The sequence below is a fragment of the Vanessa cardui genome, chromosome 9, assembly GCF_905220365.1.
Source record: "Vanessa cardui chromosome 9, ilVanCard2.1, whole genome shotgun sequence".
Taxonomy (NCBI): domain Eukaryota; kingdom Metazoa; phylum Arthropoda; class Insecta; order Lepidoptera; family Nymphalidae; genus Vanessa; species Vanessa cardui.
The window spans coordinates 5,036,864-5,056,295 of NC_061131.1; the positions used below are offsets into that span (position 1 = coordinate 5,036,864).

General features: G+C 30.9%; 1 protein-coding gene across 1 annotated transcript in view; it reads left to right on the forward strand.

Moving 5' to 3' along the window:
• Window positions 1–7,578: 7,578 nt before the first annotated feature.
• Window positions 7,579–19,432, forward strand: part of LOC124532632 (corticotropin-releasing factor-binding protein) — a 41,260-nt gene continuing 29,406 nt past the window's right edge. The window contains exon 1 of the mRNA XM_047107655.1: window positions 7,579–8,005. Within this exon, the coding sequence (XP_046963611.1) occupies window positions 7,937–8,005 (69 nt within the window). The 5' untranslated portion in view covers window positions 7,579–7,936. The remainder of the gene's footprint in view (window positions 8,006–19,432) is intronic.

Sequence of the window (19,432 nt, forward strand, 5' to 3'; positions counted from 1 at the left end):
TATCGACTTATAAAAGCGATTACATCGTTAACATCGATTGAAGCTGTATTCCATCTATACTGTATTCAAAGATTGTCTGCGATAAATAGCAATTCATCTTTTGCTTCTCTTAAAAAATCTTTGAATATTTCATAGTTTCATGTTTGAGATTATCTCGTAAATATAAATACGTAGTTCTGTAAGGATTGTGGGCTAAATAAATTAACTATAAATAAAAATTAAAAGACAAGATTATTAGTGGATTTTTGCGTACGTGCGTGTCGTTGTGTGTGTCACATTTGATGCTTATCTTTGTGTGCGTCTCTAGCTTAACAAATGTCTATATGTTGATGTTGTTTTTAAGTGTCATCGTTTCTTCTTTCTTCGTAAGACGTTGTTTTCTACATTCATAATAAAAAAGGTTGTATGTCATAGCTTTGGTTTTTTTCACTCAAAGTCCATCTGAATGCCAAATGTAAATAATAATTAAGTTACTATTCTTTATCAATGTCATTTGTTTTTATAATTTTATATCATCATCAATCAAACAATCAAACAAAACATCATGATTATATTTTTATCTAATTTTTTATATAACTTTTTGATATACGGGAACAGAGTAGTTGGTGCATGTTAAACTACGTGAAGCAACTAGTCTCTCTAGATAACAGTCACAGGATTGGAATTATACTGGTATAAGCGCAGTCCCTCACTGACAGCAGTCGGCTGTAATATAACAATTAAGATACGATTTTGAGAATTCATATGCAGTCGAGTCAATTGCTTTAGCACAGTTTTTTTTTCGTTAATTCGTGTTATGTTATAAATTGTTTCATTACAGTTGTATGATACAATAATTCTCGTTGCTTTTATAATTTTCGAATCTGAGCTGTTACAACACCGGTGAACGCTGTCGGTGAAGGACTGCTATAGTTGTCGTTCTTGTACAGATAGGAATCGAAGGATATCGAAGTAAGTCAATACGACTTATTATGTAACTAATTAAGGTGATTTCTAGTTATAGACAGTGAAATTTTATTGTTCTTCCAAATTTAATTTTGTAAGGGTATTCTTTTTCAAAACCTATTTTATTTCGAATTAGTATTTCATGATAAGCCCTCGTTTAATATGCCTCTATATTATTAGACTCGCATCAACATTTCTATACTAAATGGGAATACTTTTAGACTACATTTAACATTTTGTTGGCGCCAATTTGTTGTTGAAGTTTTTTTATAGATTTAAAATAGATTAAATGATGAAAAAAATTGACATTGCATTAAAAGTCTGGGACGAAAATATTTCGACTTGTTTTTAAAACTTAAAACTTTAGAAAATCAGGATATATATTATGATACTTTTGTAATAATGCAAAATATTTTTTTAAGTTTTCATGACCTAATTTCGGTCATAGTAGAAGACCAGCCAAGTCAAAAGTACAATATGATCTCCTGAAGTTTGCCACTGAACCAGCTCCTCAATAGGAATGGAAGTGGCATATTTGTTTTGTTTTTATTATGAAGTAATTTTGTTATTATTGAATAATTTTCATACAATATTCACGCTGCACTATTTTTATGACCTAACTTCTAAATATAAAATTTCTAATAACATCCAAGGAAGCAGAACTTACTTGAGTATTCACCACTCGTAATAAATTCACAAGTTGCAACTTGCTATGAAACCGACTTTATTTACTGAAGTCGCGAAAACTAAAGGTTTAATTATGAACTCGAAAACAAAAACATGTTACCCAAACTTACAACAAAAACATTTAAATTAAAAATAATCTCCTTATAATAATATCCGTAAAGAACAACAATATAAAGTATAAAACAAACAACATAATAGTTACCGAAGCATTTGATATAAACAAATTAGACTCTACAGCTGGAATAGCATTAACAGCAGATACGACTACATAGTCGTATGTCTATGAATTACTAGTCCATTGATTGTCAATTTCCATGGATATTGCTATTACGGGCCAATCTGTGTGCTTTTACGCTATCTATAAATAAAGGAGATCAGAATAGCGAGATACTGTGCCTTTGTTAGGAAGTGGGCGTGAGAAAAAAATTAAAATCAAGACTTTTTACTAACATAAAGATTACTACGTCATTGTCAAAATTAAGCAATACGGAAATTGAAATCAAAATAATATCCATTCTTAAAACTAAGGCTAGTTTAACAATAAATTATATTCTATATTCTTTTGTTTATGCAATAAGTTGCGTATGTTTAATTTGTTAAAGTAACGATAGTTACAACGAGTTACTCTTTTTTAATATTGTTGTTTGAAAGTTCAATGCCCTACTAGCTTGTAATATGTATGGATATTCATCTGTTCAGCCTAAAGGTCGATTGGTGGGAAATATTAATATAATTTCAGCTAATTTTGTAGTACCATATAGTAATTCTGCAAATTATTGTCGCTCTCTATATTTGTATCGATAATCGCTAATGTGACTTCTGTTGCCAATTATCCTATGAATTATGTATAAACGTATACCTCTCTCTATTCGTAGGTCGAGCACATTCGAAATAAAATCAGAACATATTTACTACGAGTACATAGTGATTTATTTTTCTACGAGTGTAATTACTTATATTGTCCCCGATCCTCATTAATCGGCTTGTCCTATCGATTAAGCAGCATCTCTGTGAACAATAGCTGATCCAAAACTAATGAAATAGGGATACTCGCACCAATTACAGGATTTGCTGCTATGGAGTAGGGATTAAGTCCTGTTTTAATCAGAGGCTTAAGGCTTCTTTGTTGAACCTAGTAAGTTTGCACAAACAGTGAATTTCTCTAACAATTCCTTTAACGTATGCGAATACAAACAAGATTAAAGCTAGATTTACATTTCGGTGAACTCTTCAAAATAAATTACTAATTAGATCAAGAGAGTGAAGATTAAAATGTTTGAACTTTTGGTCAATGTTTTAGAGTACACTCTGTAAAGACAAAGACAATTTTGCCACTTTCAAATTATATTTACATGCCTCGTTGGTCTCATGATCTAGCTTATAAGGCTGAAGATTCGACGTTTTGGGTTGAACCCCAGAGGACGAGCCTTACGAAAACAAAAGAAGAACGTTATTGGATAATCCGGCGCGAAATTATAATTTGGCTAAGTTTACATTCACAAACTCTAGAATTCCCAAAAACGCCTGTACTTTCAGGTCTTGAATGAGCGCTATGTCATAAAACTGAAGAAATAGATGTGCGTATTCTTTGTATCCGCAAAAAACTTATGCAACATATACCTTTTTAGTTGGTTATTCACCGTCGAGAATGTCCACTGTGATCGAAATGAGACTTAATAATTACTATCACGTTTGTTAATTGGGTCGCCCTTTAAACCAAAGATTTGACTTCATAATAAGCATAGCAATTCCATCCTGTATCTGTATCCTGTTCTTAGGTCATTATTAAAATAATGCAATCTTCACACACAACTCCGGCAATAATAGGAATGAATCTTTTATGAAAAATACACACAAGTGTATTTCCAACCTTATATATAGTATCTTTCTGTACATTAATGCATTTACTCAGACACATCGGCAGTGAACCATTACTTGGAGACATATTTTCCGCTGCAATAATTTCAAAGCTAGACCGTGTATTTTCTATTTATTATAAATACCAATGTTCTGTTTTATCGCATACGACTGCGAGGTATAAAATAAAATAAGAAATGAAAGATTTTCATTCAATCTCCTATATTTTAAAATAAAAACATATTGAGGCAGAATAATCCAGCAGAACCAACGTTTGGCAAACGTTGGAAGCAGATTTATTACGTTTGAATGTGCTGCCGGATTTGTAAATAGTTCTAGTAAGTATATAGTATCTGGGTTCAAATTATATAGTTATTAATTTTTTCTGTCGATAAAATAATCAGTATACACAGAATCTGGAAGTCGGAATTGTGTAGACACTTGTGTCTTAGAAGTAGTTGGTCCTGCGCCTGAGCTCTGGGCCCTCCTTTCCGGTCGTGTTGGTTTTTGATACCCTATCGGATAGTTGTAGAGAGTCATGGATTGTCAGAGAATAGAGGGTACAAATTTGTTTTCACAAACACTTGTGTATCATAATATAACATAATTAGCTGGTCTCTCTTGAGATTGGTCGTGACTGACAGGACAACATCATTATCACACAGCATACAGTACTATGATAAGTACTCTACTTATCAAATTACTATATAATGTTGTACTTTGTTATAGCAATCTAAGTCATCCTATGAGCTGAGATGGTCCAGTGGTTAGAACGCGTGCATCTTAATCGATGACTGCGAGTTCAAGCCCAGGCAAGCACCGCTATATATATGTGCTTAATTTAAATTTATAATTCATGTCGTGCTCGGCGGTGAAGGAATACACCGTGAGGAAACCTGCATGTGTCTAATTTCATCGAAATTCTGCCACATGTGCATTCCACCAACCCGCATTGGAACAGCGTGGTGAAATATGTTCCAAACCCTCTACTTAATGCTCAGCTCAGCTCAGCTCAAACAATTCAAGTAGTCACCCTCGACTTCACTTGCGTTTTAGGTACTTGGTTGTCATTCGTTTCGTTTCGTTGTTGAATATCAAAAAGTTTTATCGAAATGTGACAAAGAGTCAAAACTCAAACAAATAACATCAATATAGACAGCTAAATAAAATAAATAAACTTTATACATATAGCTATATATAGCTATAGTTTACATATTAAATCATTAATAAATTATAGAAAAAAAACATTAGTAGTAACTTAGAGTCCGGAAGCTGGAAATATGTGCACTCTCATTGATAGGATTACCGTGCTATAGGATTATGAGAACGAGGATAATACACCTTGATTTAAAAAAAAAGCATATTATTCAATACAATTTTATACTGATAACAAAAAAGCGTCGAGATAATAAATACTCTTTGAACTTCAGCCTTTATGATATACCAACATATATAATTTTATTTAACTAAAAAACTTTGTATTTTAAATGTTATAAAAAGAGTGACTAATGTAAAACCAGCTGTTTTCGGTAGTATACATTCCGAACCTGTAACTTCACTTAATCTAGTTCTGTAAAATGAAGATTCTTGAGTGATTTTAAAAGCCTTCTTGAATAAATTATATTTTGATTTTGTGTACACGTATGTTGGTTTATATTCGTCGTTTGGAATTGGCTCCCATGACTTACATATAATATTATAATAGAAGTACTACAGCTTGTTGTGTACTGTACTGTACGGCTATATATATTGCTACATGCTTCATATTTAATTAATGCCGATACAAACATTGTGGCTTAGATGAGTATTTAAAAACATTTGGTTGTTTATGTTATTGTTTTCGTAAAAAATATATTTGTTTTATTTAATCCATGTTCCTACTGAACCCGAAAATAGATTTGGCTTGAAATGAACTTGCCTGAATAATTCATTATTCATGTTTATCTAACGTTCAATATTCCATCTTTAGGTAATGCTATTTTTAAGAATCAAACATATCAGCGTTTCTGTATTATCATTCATTTCATTACTTCAAACATTTGTACTATAGAGTACGAGTACTTTCCACTGAAAAACGGTCATAGCAGTTCTTGAAAAAATAAATATATATGATTTACACAAACTTTTTCTTTCAGATTATTTTTTATGGTATATATCACCGAAAGTTTTGATTTTTTGTTAGTATTATTAAGTCTAATGTTGTAAATGGCCTTCTCTGAACGTTTAGACTTTTTACACGACTGGTAAAAAAGGAGTGTAATAAATAAATTAATAGTGAATATTTTCCGAGTTCATAAGAGTTTCTTTAATCAAGGTGGATTAAAGAAAATTTGTAAACGCTCGAAGAGATTTCAATGTATGGGATATAATTAGAATTCAAAAATAATCTCGAGTGAGACTGGCTAATTACTGTTTCATTCATTTATACAAGGAGTGTTATTTTTTAATCAATAATTTAAATATTTTTTCTCTAGTACCTCAATTATAAGATACATTTTAAAGCCTTTTTAATAATTAAATCGTGCTCGATAATAATTAAATCCTGAAATTATATCTAGAATCCCGTTCAAGTATCTTAGTGAAACATAATGAAAATTATAAGCAGAACTTTGTGTGAAAAGATTGCATAAATTATTCTCCCTGAAAGGATAGTTCTCAAAGTTTCAAAAGACGTATTTATACAATCCATTTTTCTTTTACTTTGTCTGTTTATACATAGTCTGTAGGTTTTATTTAAGAATATCCTTAAAAAATATACTTAATGAATATGTTATTCAAATAAAAATTATAAACTATTATGATGACATTAAAAATTTATATACTAACTCAATCTTGCAATTAATACGTTCGTGCAATGCAACTACTGTTTTGAAGTTTTGAAGTTCTACGAAATTTAAATCGAAGCACGGTAGAAATAAAAAACTGTTATTTTGTCTTCAATGTGGTTCCTGCCCCTGCTTCCATATTGGTTCCATTAGTTCATCAGATTATGACATTAAAATAGACTACAAAAACAAATGGTGATATTTCTTTAGATTATAATTGAATTTTATTACGTGTTATTTTATATTTAATTTTTAAATATAAAATGTAAGTTTCGAAACTTAAATTATATTAGGGATTTATTTAAAGCTTCTCTAGCGTATTTCTTCTTTCGCGATAACTTTTTATATTGTATCTTAACACTAAGAAATGATAAAACATCTGAATATCTTTTTACTTTCAAAGTTTTATTCTTTTTTTCCTTTGATAAAAGGACTAGTGAATTATTATTTGGATATAAGAAAGTGTTTGGCCAAAAAGAAACCGCGAAAGAAAAGTTAATGTTTCTGATTATCGATAAAAAAGGATTCGGACATTACGAAATATATTATTTTATAATTGATTAATATATAACGAAACTTTATTGATAAGGTTTTGTGGGACCTCCGTACCACGCGATCATCAAATAGCAATACTTAATATTGTTGTGTTACGGCTGGAAGGGTGAGTGAGGAAGTGTAACCATGCATTCATGTACCGTACATCTTAGTATCCAAATATGATAGTGCATTGGCGATATAAATGGTTGACAATACGAACACCGCATTGTTTATGGACGGTACCACATACCATCAGATGACCTATTTGTTTTGTCTTACTAATAACTTAAAAAACAAGAAATATATTCAGAAACATGTGTTATATGTTAATATAATGCTGTTAATGTGTCTGTACTGGACATAGACCTCTCCATTATTTTTGAAGATTTTTATCACTATGCCCCATCTAGAATTAAAACTGGAATATAAATTTAGCAAAAGTTCATCCCACGCAAGCACGCTTCCTCGATATTATCTTCACCGCTGAAATAGACTATATTCACAAATGGAAATCCCGACTGGTTTATTCGGATTCGAAGACGTGATCTATCCACTAAACTATATACAAAGTAAATATAAATAAAAAAAATACGCATTGTATAAATTGCAAAACGTGACAAATATTTGTATTATAATTATTCTCATTAACCATTTATAAAATCATAAACGACAGCTTAAATATTTACCGAGCAAATAAAAGATAAAATTCGCTCGTGCGCCGTGATAACATTTCTATCAAAGTGGTCCTACGTCTAGCATATGCCTTTGCTAATATTAAAAAAAAAAAATATTTTTTTTTAAATTGCATTTACTTCAACCAGCACGCAATATACAGCCAGCGTCGTCCAAAGAGTCATTATTCCTTATTTCTAAGTTATTTTAATTATGTGAAATTAAAAGTGTAGGAAATTAAAGTACGTCAAAGGAAGGCGCATCTGAGAGTGCGCAGAACATTCTGAAAACGTATAAATGTAACGGGGAAGGCTGCCCATTCACAATTTAGCTGAAGCCGACGTCACCGCTCCGTGACAACTTTGAAAACGGTGACAACTTTACGTGTTACAGACGATTAATTCATTTACATTATGAAAGCGTTCTTTTGTATCATCGTGGCAGTGTTAGCTTGCAATGGCATTGAAAGCCTCCTCTTACCGGTAAGTTATATCTGATTAATATTTTGGCAAAAGTTTTATGTGTTACTTTAACAGAAGGAAAATTTAAATTTAATTTAATTAATTATTTGAAAGCAAGTAAACATTTTTTTTTAATTTTTTAGAATACTTTTTTGCGTGGTAAAAATACTTTATTAAGTTTGAATAAATGAAAAACAAATATTAAAAAGTGTCTTATAATTTAGCACGATTTTGTACAGCTGTTTTAGTATATAATTATTTCTCATCTAGTTTAATTATTTATTTATTCCTAAACGAAAGAAATACCGAATAATGTCATATTCGTAAGCTTACGGAATAAAAATGAATCATTTAAAATATTAGTTAATACTCGTCTTAATATTTTTATGATATAATCGTATAATAAAACTGGTGATATTAAAATATTCAGCAGATGATAATGTTATGTATGTTATTTTCATTGCGAATAACACATTTGTTCAAATATTTAAATAGAACCATAATATTGGCACAATTGTACGTTTATCTCAAACGCTTTCGAAAATACTCTATGTTATTGTTTATTCAAACCACCAACCACCATTCAACATAATAAATGGTGAATTATTTTAAAGGATTCAAAAACATTCAATTAATTTATTCACTTTGAGGTTTTCATCTGTAATGTTTCCAACTTTCGGTTGTTCATACTTTGCCATTACAAATTTGGGGGTAGCCCGAATTGAATTTCATTCATGATTGAACTCACGATGGTTTATTTTATCTCAAATGTTACGATCTCTTGAATGCTTTTTAATTCTCAAGGAACTCTAAACAATTGATCTGCAGCAGATTTTAAAGTATCTCTATACCAAATACCAATATAAACCTATGTTGGTATTTGGATTTTCGATACCATATACATATATTAGATCAATATGGGGTTTGACCAAAGTTTGGGCCAATCAAGAAATTCAAAATTTGTATCACAATTCACGAATATAATTAATTGGACAACAAATAGTAGACTATTGGGTGCCAATCTAATATCTTACTAAACATATTATTTCCATTAACTTGATTTGTTCTTTATTCAAGTATATCAAAAAGAAAGCAGATAGTGTAGGATGAGGAAATCTTATCTGCTTTTATATTTCCTTATTCCCAATTTAGGATAATACTCATTTGAAGACCGAAAATCGAGCGATGTTATCAATCTCCATTAAAAGGAAAATAATTTTGACTCTGAGGGTGTGAAATGACAAGCTAATTAATTACCTCCTTAGGCAATCTTACACGCAATTAATTCTACTTATCCTGGATTCAGGATAATAACAATTAACAAAATCAAAATTAGACGATTGTAATTTTGAAGTTTTGTAACTAACTATCTTGTAACTTGTACAGTCATAAGAGTATTTCAAAAATAATATTTTAATTCTTTTTAGATAACTTTATTCTTTTCTTCGGTTATTCGAAAGTCTGTGATATTTCTTTTCGGAACCAGTAGTAGACTTATGATAAACAATAAATGTAATGCTTGATTTTAATTTTCACTTTGCTAGTTGTATTTGTTTATTACTAAACTAGTTTCACTTACATTATTTTTAAGAAATGCTAATTTAAGAAATGCATGTCTATCTATATATGGGGATCTAGTGGACATCTAAATCACGTTGCAGTCTACTTATAACATACCCTGTTTATCTTTAACTTGTATTACTATATATTGCAGCCACTTTAAACTTGAACTATACATATCTGTTTCAATCTCACTATTCCTAAGGGACAGAGCGCAAAGTTACTCAATAACCGTCCTCGATAAACGGACTGTCGTCAGACGTAGATTTCAAACGCCATAAGTAGATCTTGATTAATGCATTTAATTATAAGAATGAATCCTGTTACACCAAGTTACATTTCGACTTGACAAAGTACATTCTTCCTAGGGCAGGGAATATGGTTCTATAATAAAATTGCGCAGAACACTTACCTATAGCAAAATAAAAAAAAACTTAACAAAATTAAATCATATTATAATGGAAAGGATTATATAAATGACATGAGCTTGCTCTTAATATTCATTGAAAATCATATATCATACAAATTTAAATATTCATTGCATATAAATTATTTTGAGTCGAAAGAGAACTACCGAGTTTCATGTATGTGCTTCTCAGCAGAATCAACATTCCGAAGCATTGGTATCTTTATATTCAAGTTGAATGAATCAAAAGTACTTACAAGATTCTTGAATAAAGCATATTTTTATTTCATTTCCTTATAAGTTTATCGGAAATCCTCAGAAATTGATTTGTTTTTGTGTTCCTTATATATCATGTTTCTGAACGTTTATTTTGTTTGATATATCTTGTGTGGAAATATTGATATGGACTTTAAACTGTTTTCAACCGACGCGTAATTGCATATTGATTACTTTCATAGTATACTTTATTTGTAATTATTAATTATTATACCATTTTATTCATGGCTTCGAACGCAATGTTTTCAGTTAAAGATTAGTTGATCCATCGGCTGGACCGCTTGGGCTTTTTTTATTACGTAGAACAGCGTAATTATTGTATTCAATTTCGATTGAATATTTTTTTCTTGGAAGAATATCCAATTCCACGTAGGTGTGGATAATAATTAATTTTTGGTCTACGAATTAGTAGATTAAACATAGTTACACTATGACGAAATTTAGTCAAAAATTAAATGTTCAAGTATATCGGTAACTTTTATTATATCATTTATTGTTTATTTTAATTACAAAACAATGTTAATTGTTTCTTTCATGTTTACGTAAATCTACTGAAATACTGGTTTATTTATATATTATGTTTATTATAAGATTTTAAATTAATTTTAAATTTAATTTCGAGTTATTTTGCCATGGTTTTTATTTTTGTTCGGTGGAGCTGGATATTTCGACATAATCTTGTTCACGTGAACATACTAATTCTATACTATTCTCTATTAATATTATAAATGTAAAAGTAACGTTATCTGTCTCTCTGTTGCTCTTTCACACCCAAACCACTGAATTGAATTTGATGAAATTTGGTATGAAACAAATTTGTACTGCAATGAAGAACATAGGGTACTTTTTTGCCTAAATCATGACAACTAAACCCCTAAAAATCGAGCGAAACCGAGGGCGAAAACTAGCATCTTATAGTTTAATATATTGAACAAATTAAGGTTGACCTTAAACTAATCCTTTGTTCCTGATAAGCTAGATTTAAATCTTCCCAGTCTATTATAAATTAACGGCTGAAAGAATGTCATCTCCGTCAATGGACAATGAAATTATAAGTAATATTTTCATTTCCTTAATCTCCGCCAAACCAGGGTTAATAAAGATGAAGATGTTTTGTTCCTTGTAATGTAATTTAATTGACTCGCTTACCCATATAACCTCAACAAAGTATACAATTTATTTACTATTTCAACGTAGAATGAGCAAAGAATTCGTGATACCAGGTGCGCTTCCTCGAAGCTCGATTACCACTAAAAGATGCAAGACCGAGCTTTATTAAAAAACTACAATTCTTCGTTAAAAATCATCTTTACGACCAGTATTTAAAGTAATAGTTATTTATGTATTGAATCATAAGTAACTTTGTTATTGACTTCTGTTTCGATCAGTTGGTGGGTAAAATACAATGTCTAATTTTATATTAACATATAAAATCCTTGTTATAAAGTTTCTTATGTTAACGTAGCTAAAAACTTTATGAGGCTTTGAGCATGCATGTACATTGTACATGCTTTTGCTTTTGCCATGCATATTGTTAGGATCGTAGTGATGATGAGTTGACTAAGTAACTCTCATTATTTTCACACATTGAACCTTTGTGTCCATAATTATGACAGTGAATATCAATTAGTATTAGTTTTCAGTGAAAAAAAACAACGTACAGTCTTTAACGGCGTATACAAGCATAAGTGCCATTATTTTTTGGACAGATCAATTTAACAGAAGTCCATTATTGTCAGTGAAAATGAAGAAACATTGAATAAAACAATTAACTTTCCATATGTTTTAATGCGTTCGATTTTTGAAAGTCCATGTTATAAGATGTCCATTTTGGCTCCCCTGATTTATTAGGTTGGGGAAAAAGTCTTTTGGCATTTAGTATGTATGAACTTGTAATAAAATTTCTTTGGCTATACCATTTGTATCTGGCTGGTTTTGGTATCATTAAAAAGTTTTAACTTTAAAGAAGGCACTTCCAAATTCAAATTAGGAATTTGTGTGATTTTCATTTGTTTTTGTTGTTGTTAAAATGAGTGAATCTAAAGAAGAAATTCGATACGTTTAAAAATTTTACTATAAAAAAGGTAAAAATGCAACTCAAGCCGCGAAAAAAAATTGTGATGTTTATGGACCTAATGCAGTATCTGTGAGTGTAGCGCAAGTTTGGTTTAAGCGTTTTCAAGCCGGAAATTTTGATATCAAAGATGCATCTCGCTCTGGTCGCCCTGTTACGGACAATATTGATGCCATTTTTGAAAAAGTGGAGCAAGATCGGCATATTAGTAGTTACGATGTAGCTGAATAACTGGCAATTGACCACAAAACGGTTTTGACTCATTTGAATAAAGCTGGGTACACAAAAAAGCTCGATATATGGGTGCCTCATGAACTCACTGAAAGAAACCTAATGAACCGTGTACTCATTTGTGATTCTTTATTACGACATAATGAAACCGAACCATTTTTGAAGAAGCTGATGATGAAAAGTGGCTCACATACGACAAGAACGTGCGAAATAGATCGTGGTCAAAGGCCGGTCAAGCTTCACAGACTGTGGCAAAACCCGGATTAACTCGCAACAAGGTAATGCTGTGTGTATGGTGGGATTGGAAGGGCATCATTCATTATGAGCTGTTACCGCCCGGCAGGACCATCGATTCAGAACTGTATTGCGAACAATTGATGAGATTGAAGCAAGAAATTGAGAGAAAGCGGCCAGAATTGATCAACAGAAGGGGTGTGGTTTTTCACCATGACAACGCTAGACCTCACACATCTTTAGCTACTCAACAAAAATTACGAGAGTTTGGCTGGGAGGTATTAATGCATCCGCCGTATAGTCCTGACCTTGCACCTTCAGATTTTCATCTGTTTCGATCTCTGCAGAATTCCTTAGGCAGTGTCAAGTTAACATCACGAGAGGACTGCCAAAACCACTTGCCGCAGTTTTTCGATCAGAAGCCCCAAAATTTTTACAGCAATGGGATCATGTCACTACCAACAAGATGGCAAAAAGTTATGGAACAAAATGGCACCTACATACTTTAGTCAAATGTAAATAAACTATAAAAAAAACTTTTTGAATTTTCATATAAAATACGAAGAAACTTTTTCCCCAACCTATTATATTCTATATTTAGGATATCAGTGCTGATACAAATTCGGGTCCACTTTTATTCGACCCAAAATAGTAATATGAATAGCTGATTAGGTCTTCATTAAATGCGATTCAGGATTTGCCTAAGTTTATATGTGGGTTAACCCGGTCTGAAAAGGATAAAACGGAAACCATAAATACGCTATCTTCATCAAATCTTTCAATCGCAAAATACATCGCCTATTTTGGTCAGGTCTGTTGTGATTTTGCCTCATTACCTTCTGTTTCGTGGTCAGATAATTTTAAACCACCGCAGAATCATTTTATGCACTATTTCAAAATTGTACTATTATATTATTTGTACGTAAGTCTTTTTTAATATAGATAAGAAAATAATAATGTGTAGGTTTATGCTATATCTATATTTACGATGAATGAGTCGTTTAACAATACAATTTGGACAGAATTTTAATGTATTTCCTACCGCGAAGAAGCTAAGTCAGTAATAAACTTAAATCGTCTAGGCTGTTTTTGTTAGATTCAGGCAGGATAAATTTAATTATATTTAACGGACATAACTTTCCATACCAAATATTTCAAAAGAGTTCCTAATGAGTTTCTTGTTGGTTCTTACTTAATTCTACGGAAGTATTAACATTCAGAATATTTTTAATAAAATACTAAAAAATGATAGTTCGAAAGTGCTCACAATTTCATTGTATAATTGTAAATAAAAATAAGATAAGTTTTTCAATTTTTTTCTAATTAAAGGACAGTCTTCACAAACTAACAAGACGTTGTTTCCTGAAATAAAAAGTTTCGTAAGAAAAACTTTTTACGTAGGTGAATAGATTTTTGTCGCTTCCAATAGTTCCAGTAGTTCTTGTTACTTTGAGTATTTTTAGTTATTTATTTAATTTCTTTACTGTAAATTATTGACAAACATTTTTAAAAAGCATTTCTAATATATTTTCTTCATACTACACAGAAAACAAAAGCAAACAAACGAGGAAAGCCGATAAGCGAAAAAGGGAAGGCGATTCGAAAAAAGGATCGTTTTTAGTAAATCTCAAAGCGCTTAGTAGGACTTAAAGATAGCTATTATCTAGCTAAAATAAGAAATATGTTGGAGACTATCGGATATCCAAAGAAAAAATACATCAAAGTTTCTGTTGAGTAAATGCCATCATAAAAGATTCAAGGAATTACTAATTAAGCGTAAAGCTTGTGTTAGGAGCGGATTTGATTATAGCACAATTGAGTAGGATTTTTTTACCGCATAACTTATTTTCAAACACATTTGTATCATAAAGACGATGGCTCGTTCGCTATAATACGTCAGTCTAATCCAAAGGTTGTGGGTCGAAGCCGTGACCAATGTGTTTTCGATGTGATTATGACGATGAACGAGTCGATATGGCCCAGTGGTTAGAACGCGTGCATCTTAACCGATTATTATGGGTCAAACCCAGGCAAGCACCGCTTGTCCTTAATTTGTCTTTATAATTCATCTCGTGCTCAGCGGTGAAGGAAAACATCGTGAGGAAGCCTGCATGTGACAAATTTCATAGAAATTTTGCCACATGTGTATTCCACCAACCCTCATTGGAACAGCGTGGTGGAAAAAGTTCCAAACCTTCTCCTCAAAAGGAGAGGAGGCCTTTATCCCAGCAGTGGGTTTTTACAGACTTACATTTTGTATTGTGATTCCACACTATCATACACATACCATTAATAAATATAACAATATCGACCATTGTGCAAATTCTCGTAACATTGTTAACGTTACTTATCGTAAAACGTAAGCAATAACATGCTTTTCCAAACAACTATTTGCTTTTTCACGTAATATAAGTGACGTCAAGTTCTAACTAAGACTACAGGGTCACTGAGAGATTTGTTATCATGAACAAATACACAATAATACATTGATATTCCTTCTATTATGATTTATAAACAGAATCTACATTCTCTTTTATTAAAAAAAAAAACATACATATATGGACTCTTTATAATGTTACAAGTATTAATTCAAACGATGAGACAACAAAATCAAAAACACTCTTTTTATTTATCTCAATTTTCATTGGTCGACGGTCTTATGACGTAATAAACAACCAATGAGCGCTCACTATTTAGTGACATAAGTAAATCCTCCTTTGACAATCGTTACAGTAATTGGTAGTTAATCTCTGAAACTAAATCTATGGAGTAATTCCCATCTGTATTGTAATATACGTCTTTAATATAGAAAGTGAACGAAATTATTCCTGATATTTTTAATTTCTTAGTTTTAATTAATTATAGTTTAACTGAAGTTGACTTGTGGTTTTAATGCTTCATAAACAATATTAATTATGTTTTTTATCGTGTGAGACTAATTATAAGTTGATGGGAGTATTAATCTTTTTCGAGAATTGAATCAAATAAACACAGATCATTATTATGAAATCGTTTCAAAAACTTGGTCATCTTAAATCTTCAACTTAAAAACAATGAAATATCTACATTATATTTTAAAGTCAATAATTTAATTAATTTAAATTGTACAAAGTTATTAAAAGAAATACAAATATCACACACAATTCATAATCCCTATCTAGGATACGAGATGAAATTTAAAACAGATATTAGAACAATGCATTAATCCAGACCAATAATATTTTGCAAAACCGATATTAGAAGTGTGCAAAACAAAATATGAACTTCACATAATCATATTAAAAGCATCCTTTGGCAATAACTGATAACAGTTGAATAAGAACAGCATACATTGAAACATGCAATCCTTAATTACGTCCTTCATTTTTAATAATAGTAAAGTCAAATTGTTATCTCAACTGTTAAAATGCTACAAGTGCCGTTGAATACCAACAAAAATGATCTCTATATGTTAAGAAGCCTGCTTGTATGCCTAAATACAATCGGTTTAAAGGTACGGTTTATACACTATAAAACCTTCACCATTAAGAGTGGTATACTACTACGCCTAAAATACCCCAGTCAGATGAAATGATGCTTTAGTATGGGAAACATAGTAAAGGGAAACCCCTGTGGCCCGTAACTAAGTTTGCTTTAGGTCACCCAGGAGCCTCTTCATGAATTTGAAAATTACACGTAACAACGTATGGTATTCGATAAATTATTTTTATAATAAATCATATTTGAATTTGGATAAAATTATGAAAATATGTTTAAAATTATCCATGACGAACAAAAAATAAATATACTATATAATACATAATATTCTCTATTTTTCACGACATAAAAAAAAACGACGATATAAATGGATTCATCTATAATATCATAATTAATATTAGTTTCATCAGTAACAAATAATAACTACGTTGATGTAATAGGCGTTAATTACTTTGGATAAATATTTATATGTTCTAGCGGTCGCTGATTGGTCGAAATTCGACTGTCATTCTCATTATAGACCGTCAATTGATTCATTCATGAGAGATAAGAAAAGCGCTTAGCTGTCAAAAATTTTTCTTGAAACCTTGTCATCGTGATTATTACCAAGTACCAATGCAGATAAGTTTTTGACTGATCCGATATATGAGAAGCTACAGTGATATCGCTTCTCATGACATTGATACATATAGCTATGTTAGAAAAAGTTTTAAGAATATGTTAACCTCTTAGCTTAATTAGTGTCATGTTTTTTTTTTATCTTGAGCTTTGTTTGTTGTTCTTTTATATTGTTTTCATATTATTGTTTTTATTTATTTAATATCTATAAAAATAAATAAACAATTAAAAAAACACTAATTTTGTAAGAAGCTCCAAAGATTTTTATTTTTTATATGACAAATGTTTTCATTAGCAGTATAATAAAGATGCTGATGATGATTTTCCAATATAAACTTTGAGTAATTGCATTGATTTGCTGTCTGCGCAATTTTTGTAAAGGGGTACAAAGTTTTTGTTTCACGTATTCATATATTTTATACATATTATACAAATAATGTATACGCAAGGCGAATAACGCAAACACATTTTTATACAAACCCAATATTATTATTTTGCCTCTACCAACATCGCTACTTATAATAAAAAAAGTATAAAATGTTATTTAACAATAGATTTCTGTTTCGCCTACTGAATTCAACGTTCTTCAATTTTCATATCAAAATTTAAATGTAATTACGAATTGTCATCAGAATAGGATCTTGACATCAGCTCTCTAGCAATAATTGTCGTATGACATGACAGCGACCAATTGTCATATTTACGTTGACAGCTCGTGGTATAGCCATTTCATTACGCCTAAATTACTTAATAGAAAAATCTTGTTAACAGTTTATCGGATCTTATGTTTTAATTCCTTAGTACAGTACGACACAACTTAGATGTCGCATCGGCAAAATTCGTAAAACCGATCACATCCGAATTAAGTACGCTATCCCAAATTATCAATATTTATTTCTCACGCGAATATGATATTTGCATAAACGTAATAACTTGTAATATTATATGACCTAATATATTCGTCAATTTGACGCGTCGATTTACATTCACTTGCTTTCTCTGGCGCGTGAATCTATAGCGACGAATAGCGTTGAATGGCGCGATAGGGAGCTATTTCTATTGGTTGTGTAAATCGGCAGTAATCGGTTTTATTTTCATTCCATTGCATTTTCCGATGCTACATCTAATTTGTGTCTTACTATACGTATTCGTATAACAAATGGTTTAATTTAATTTTCATTGTAATATTTTATTCCAGTGGAATATAAAGTTTCTTTTTTTTCTTCTCACGCTGTATTTTACATATTTGTATCGATGTAAATTTTTGTCAATAAAATTAATTAGCCAGTGCAATACTTATTTATAAATAAAGATTTTGGCTTTACGTTTCGATCAAGCTTGAGCTAGTGACTTATATCTGGTAGCTGCTGCTGCTGGGTTTAAAATTCAGGTCGGGTTGATAAAAAATCTTGGGTTTTTCATTCGGAAATTCATAGTAGCGGCCCCGAGTCTGTAATATTGAAATAATGTAAGCAGTTGCAAGTATTTTTGATCATGTTGCATTCGCTGTCCCAACAGATTATGAGGGTGTGGAATTAGAGAGTGAGGTATTAGACTCGATATTTTCTGTGTAGTTTGCTAGTCTCCTATAAGACTAGCAAACTTTACTCGGTGGTAGGGCTTTGTGCAAGCTCGTCTGGGTAGGTACCACCAACTCATCAGTTATTCTACCGCCAAATAACAGTACTCAGTATTGTTGTGTTCCGGTTTGAAGGGTGAGTGAGCCAGTGTAACTACAGGCACAAGGGACATAACATCTTAGTTCCCAAGGTTAGTAGCACATTGACGATGTAAGGAATAGTTAATATTTCTTACAGCGTAATTGTCTATGGGTGATGGTGTCAACTTACCATCAGGTGGCCCATATGGTCGTTCGCCAACCTATACCATAAAACAAAACAAGCAAACAAGATTTGTCAACGCGGTCGACATCTGTCGAGACGTTTTAATCAATGAACAGCATATGCGATAGACGTTTGTTAAAAAAAATAAAAATAAAATCTAAATATTATTACAAAGCAAAACTTTTTAAAAGTCGAAAGTTTGTGAGTTCAGATATGAATTTCCAAGTGATCAAGCTTAAATTTCATTAAAGAGTTTTTACACGGTTCGGATATTGGATATCGTATTTGTTGAATTTCAAAAGCTAGAGATAATTAAACTTTTGACTTATTCTTTTTATTAATTTCGAAATTATATTTTAATATTTTCCCTTTTTGTTTAAATGACATGAACAAGTGACAAAGGTCTCGTGTACATGGATATTCAATTGGGAAGCCTCGTCTGAATATTGAATATATAGCCTGAATATTCTAGCATATATAAGCCTATAAATTATTTTAAATAAAATTTTATAATTTATCATTAAAGGTTGTATAGCTTCTAAATATTGATTTATATTAATGCAATAGATACTTTTTGGTTTGACTTTTTATAAATAAAAGTAAAAAAGATAAAATAAATAAATAATGATAAGGATAATATCTTATGTAATAAATAAATATCTAAATGTATTATTTATTGTTCCCGTTTACTTGAAGCTGGGTCTTCACGTATAATTTCTATTGAGATA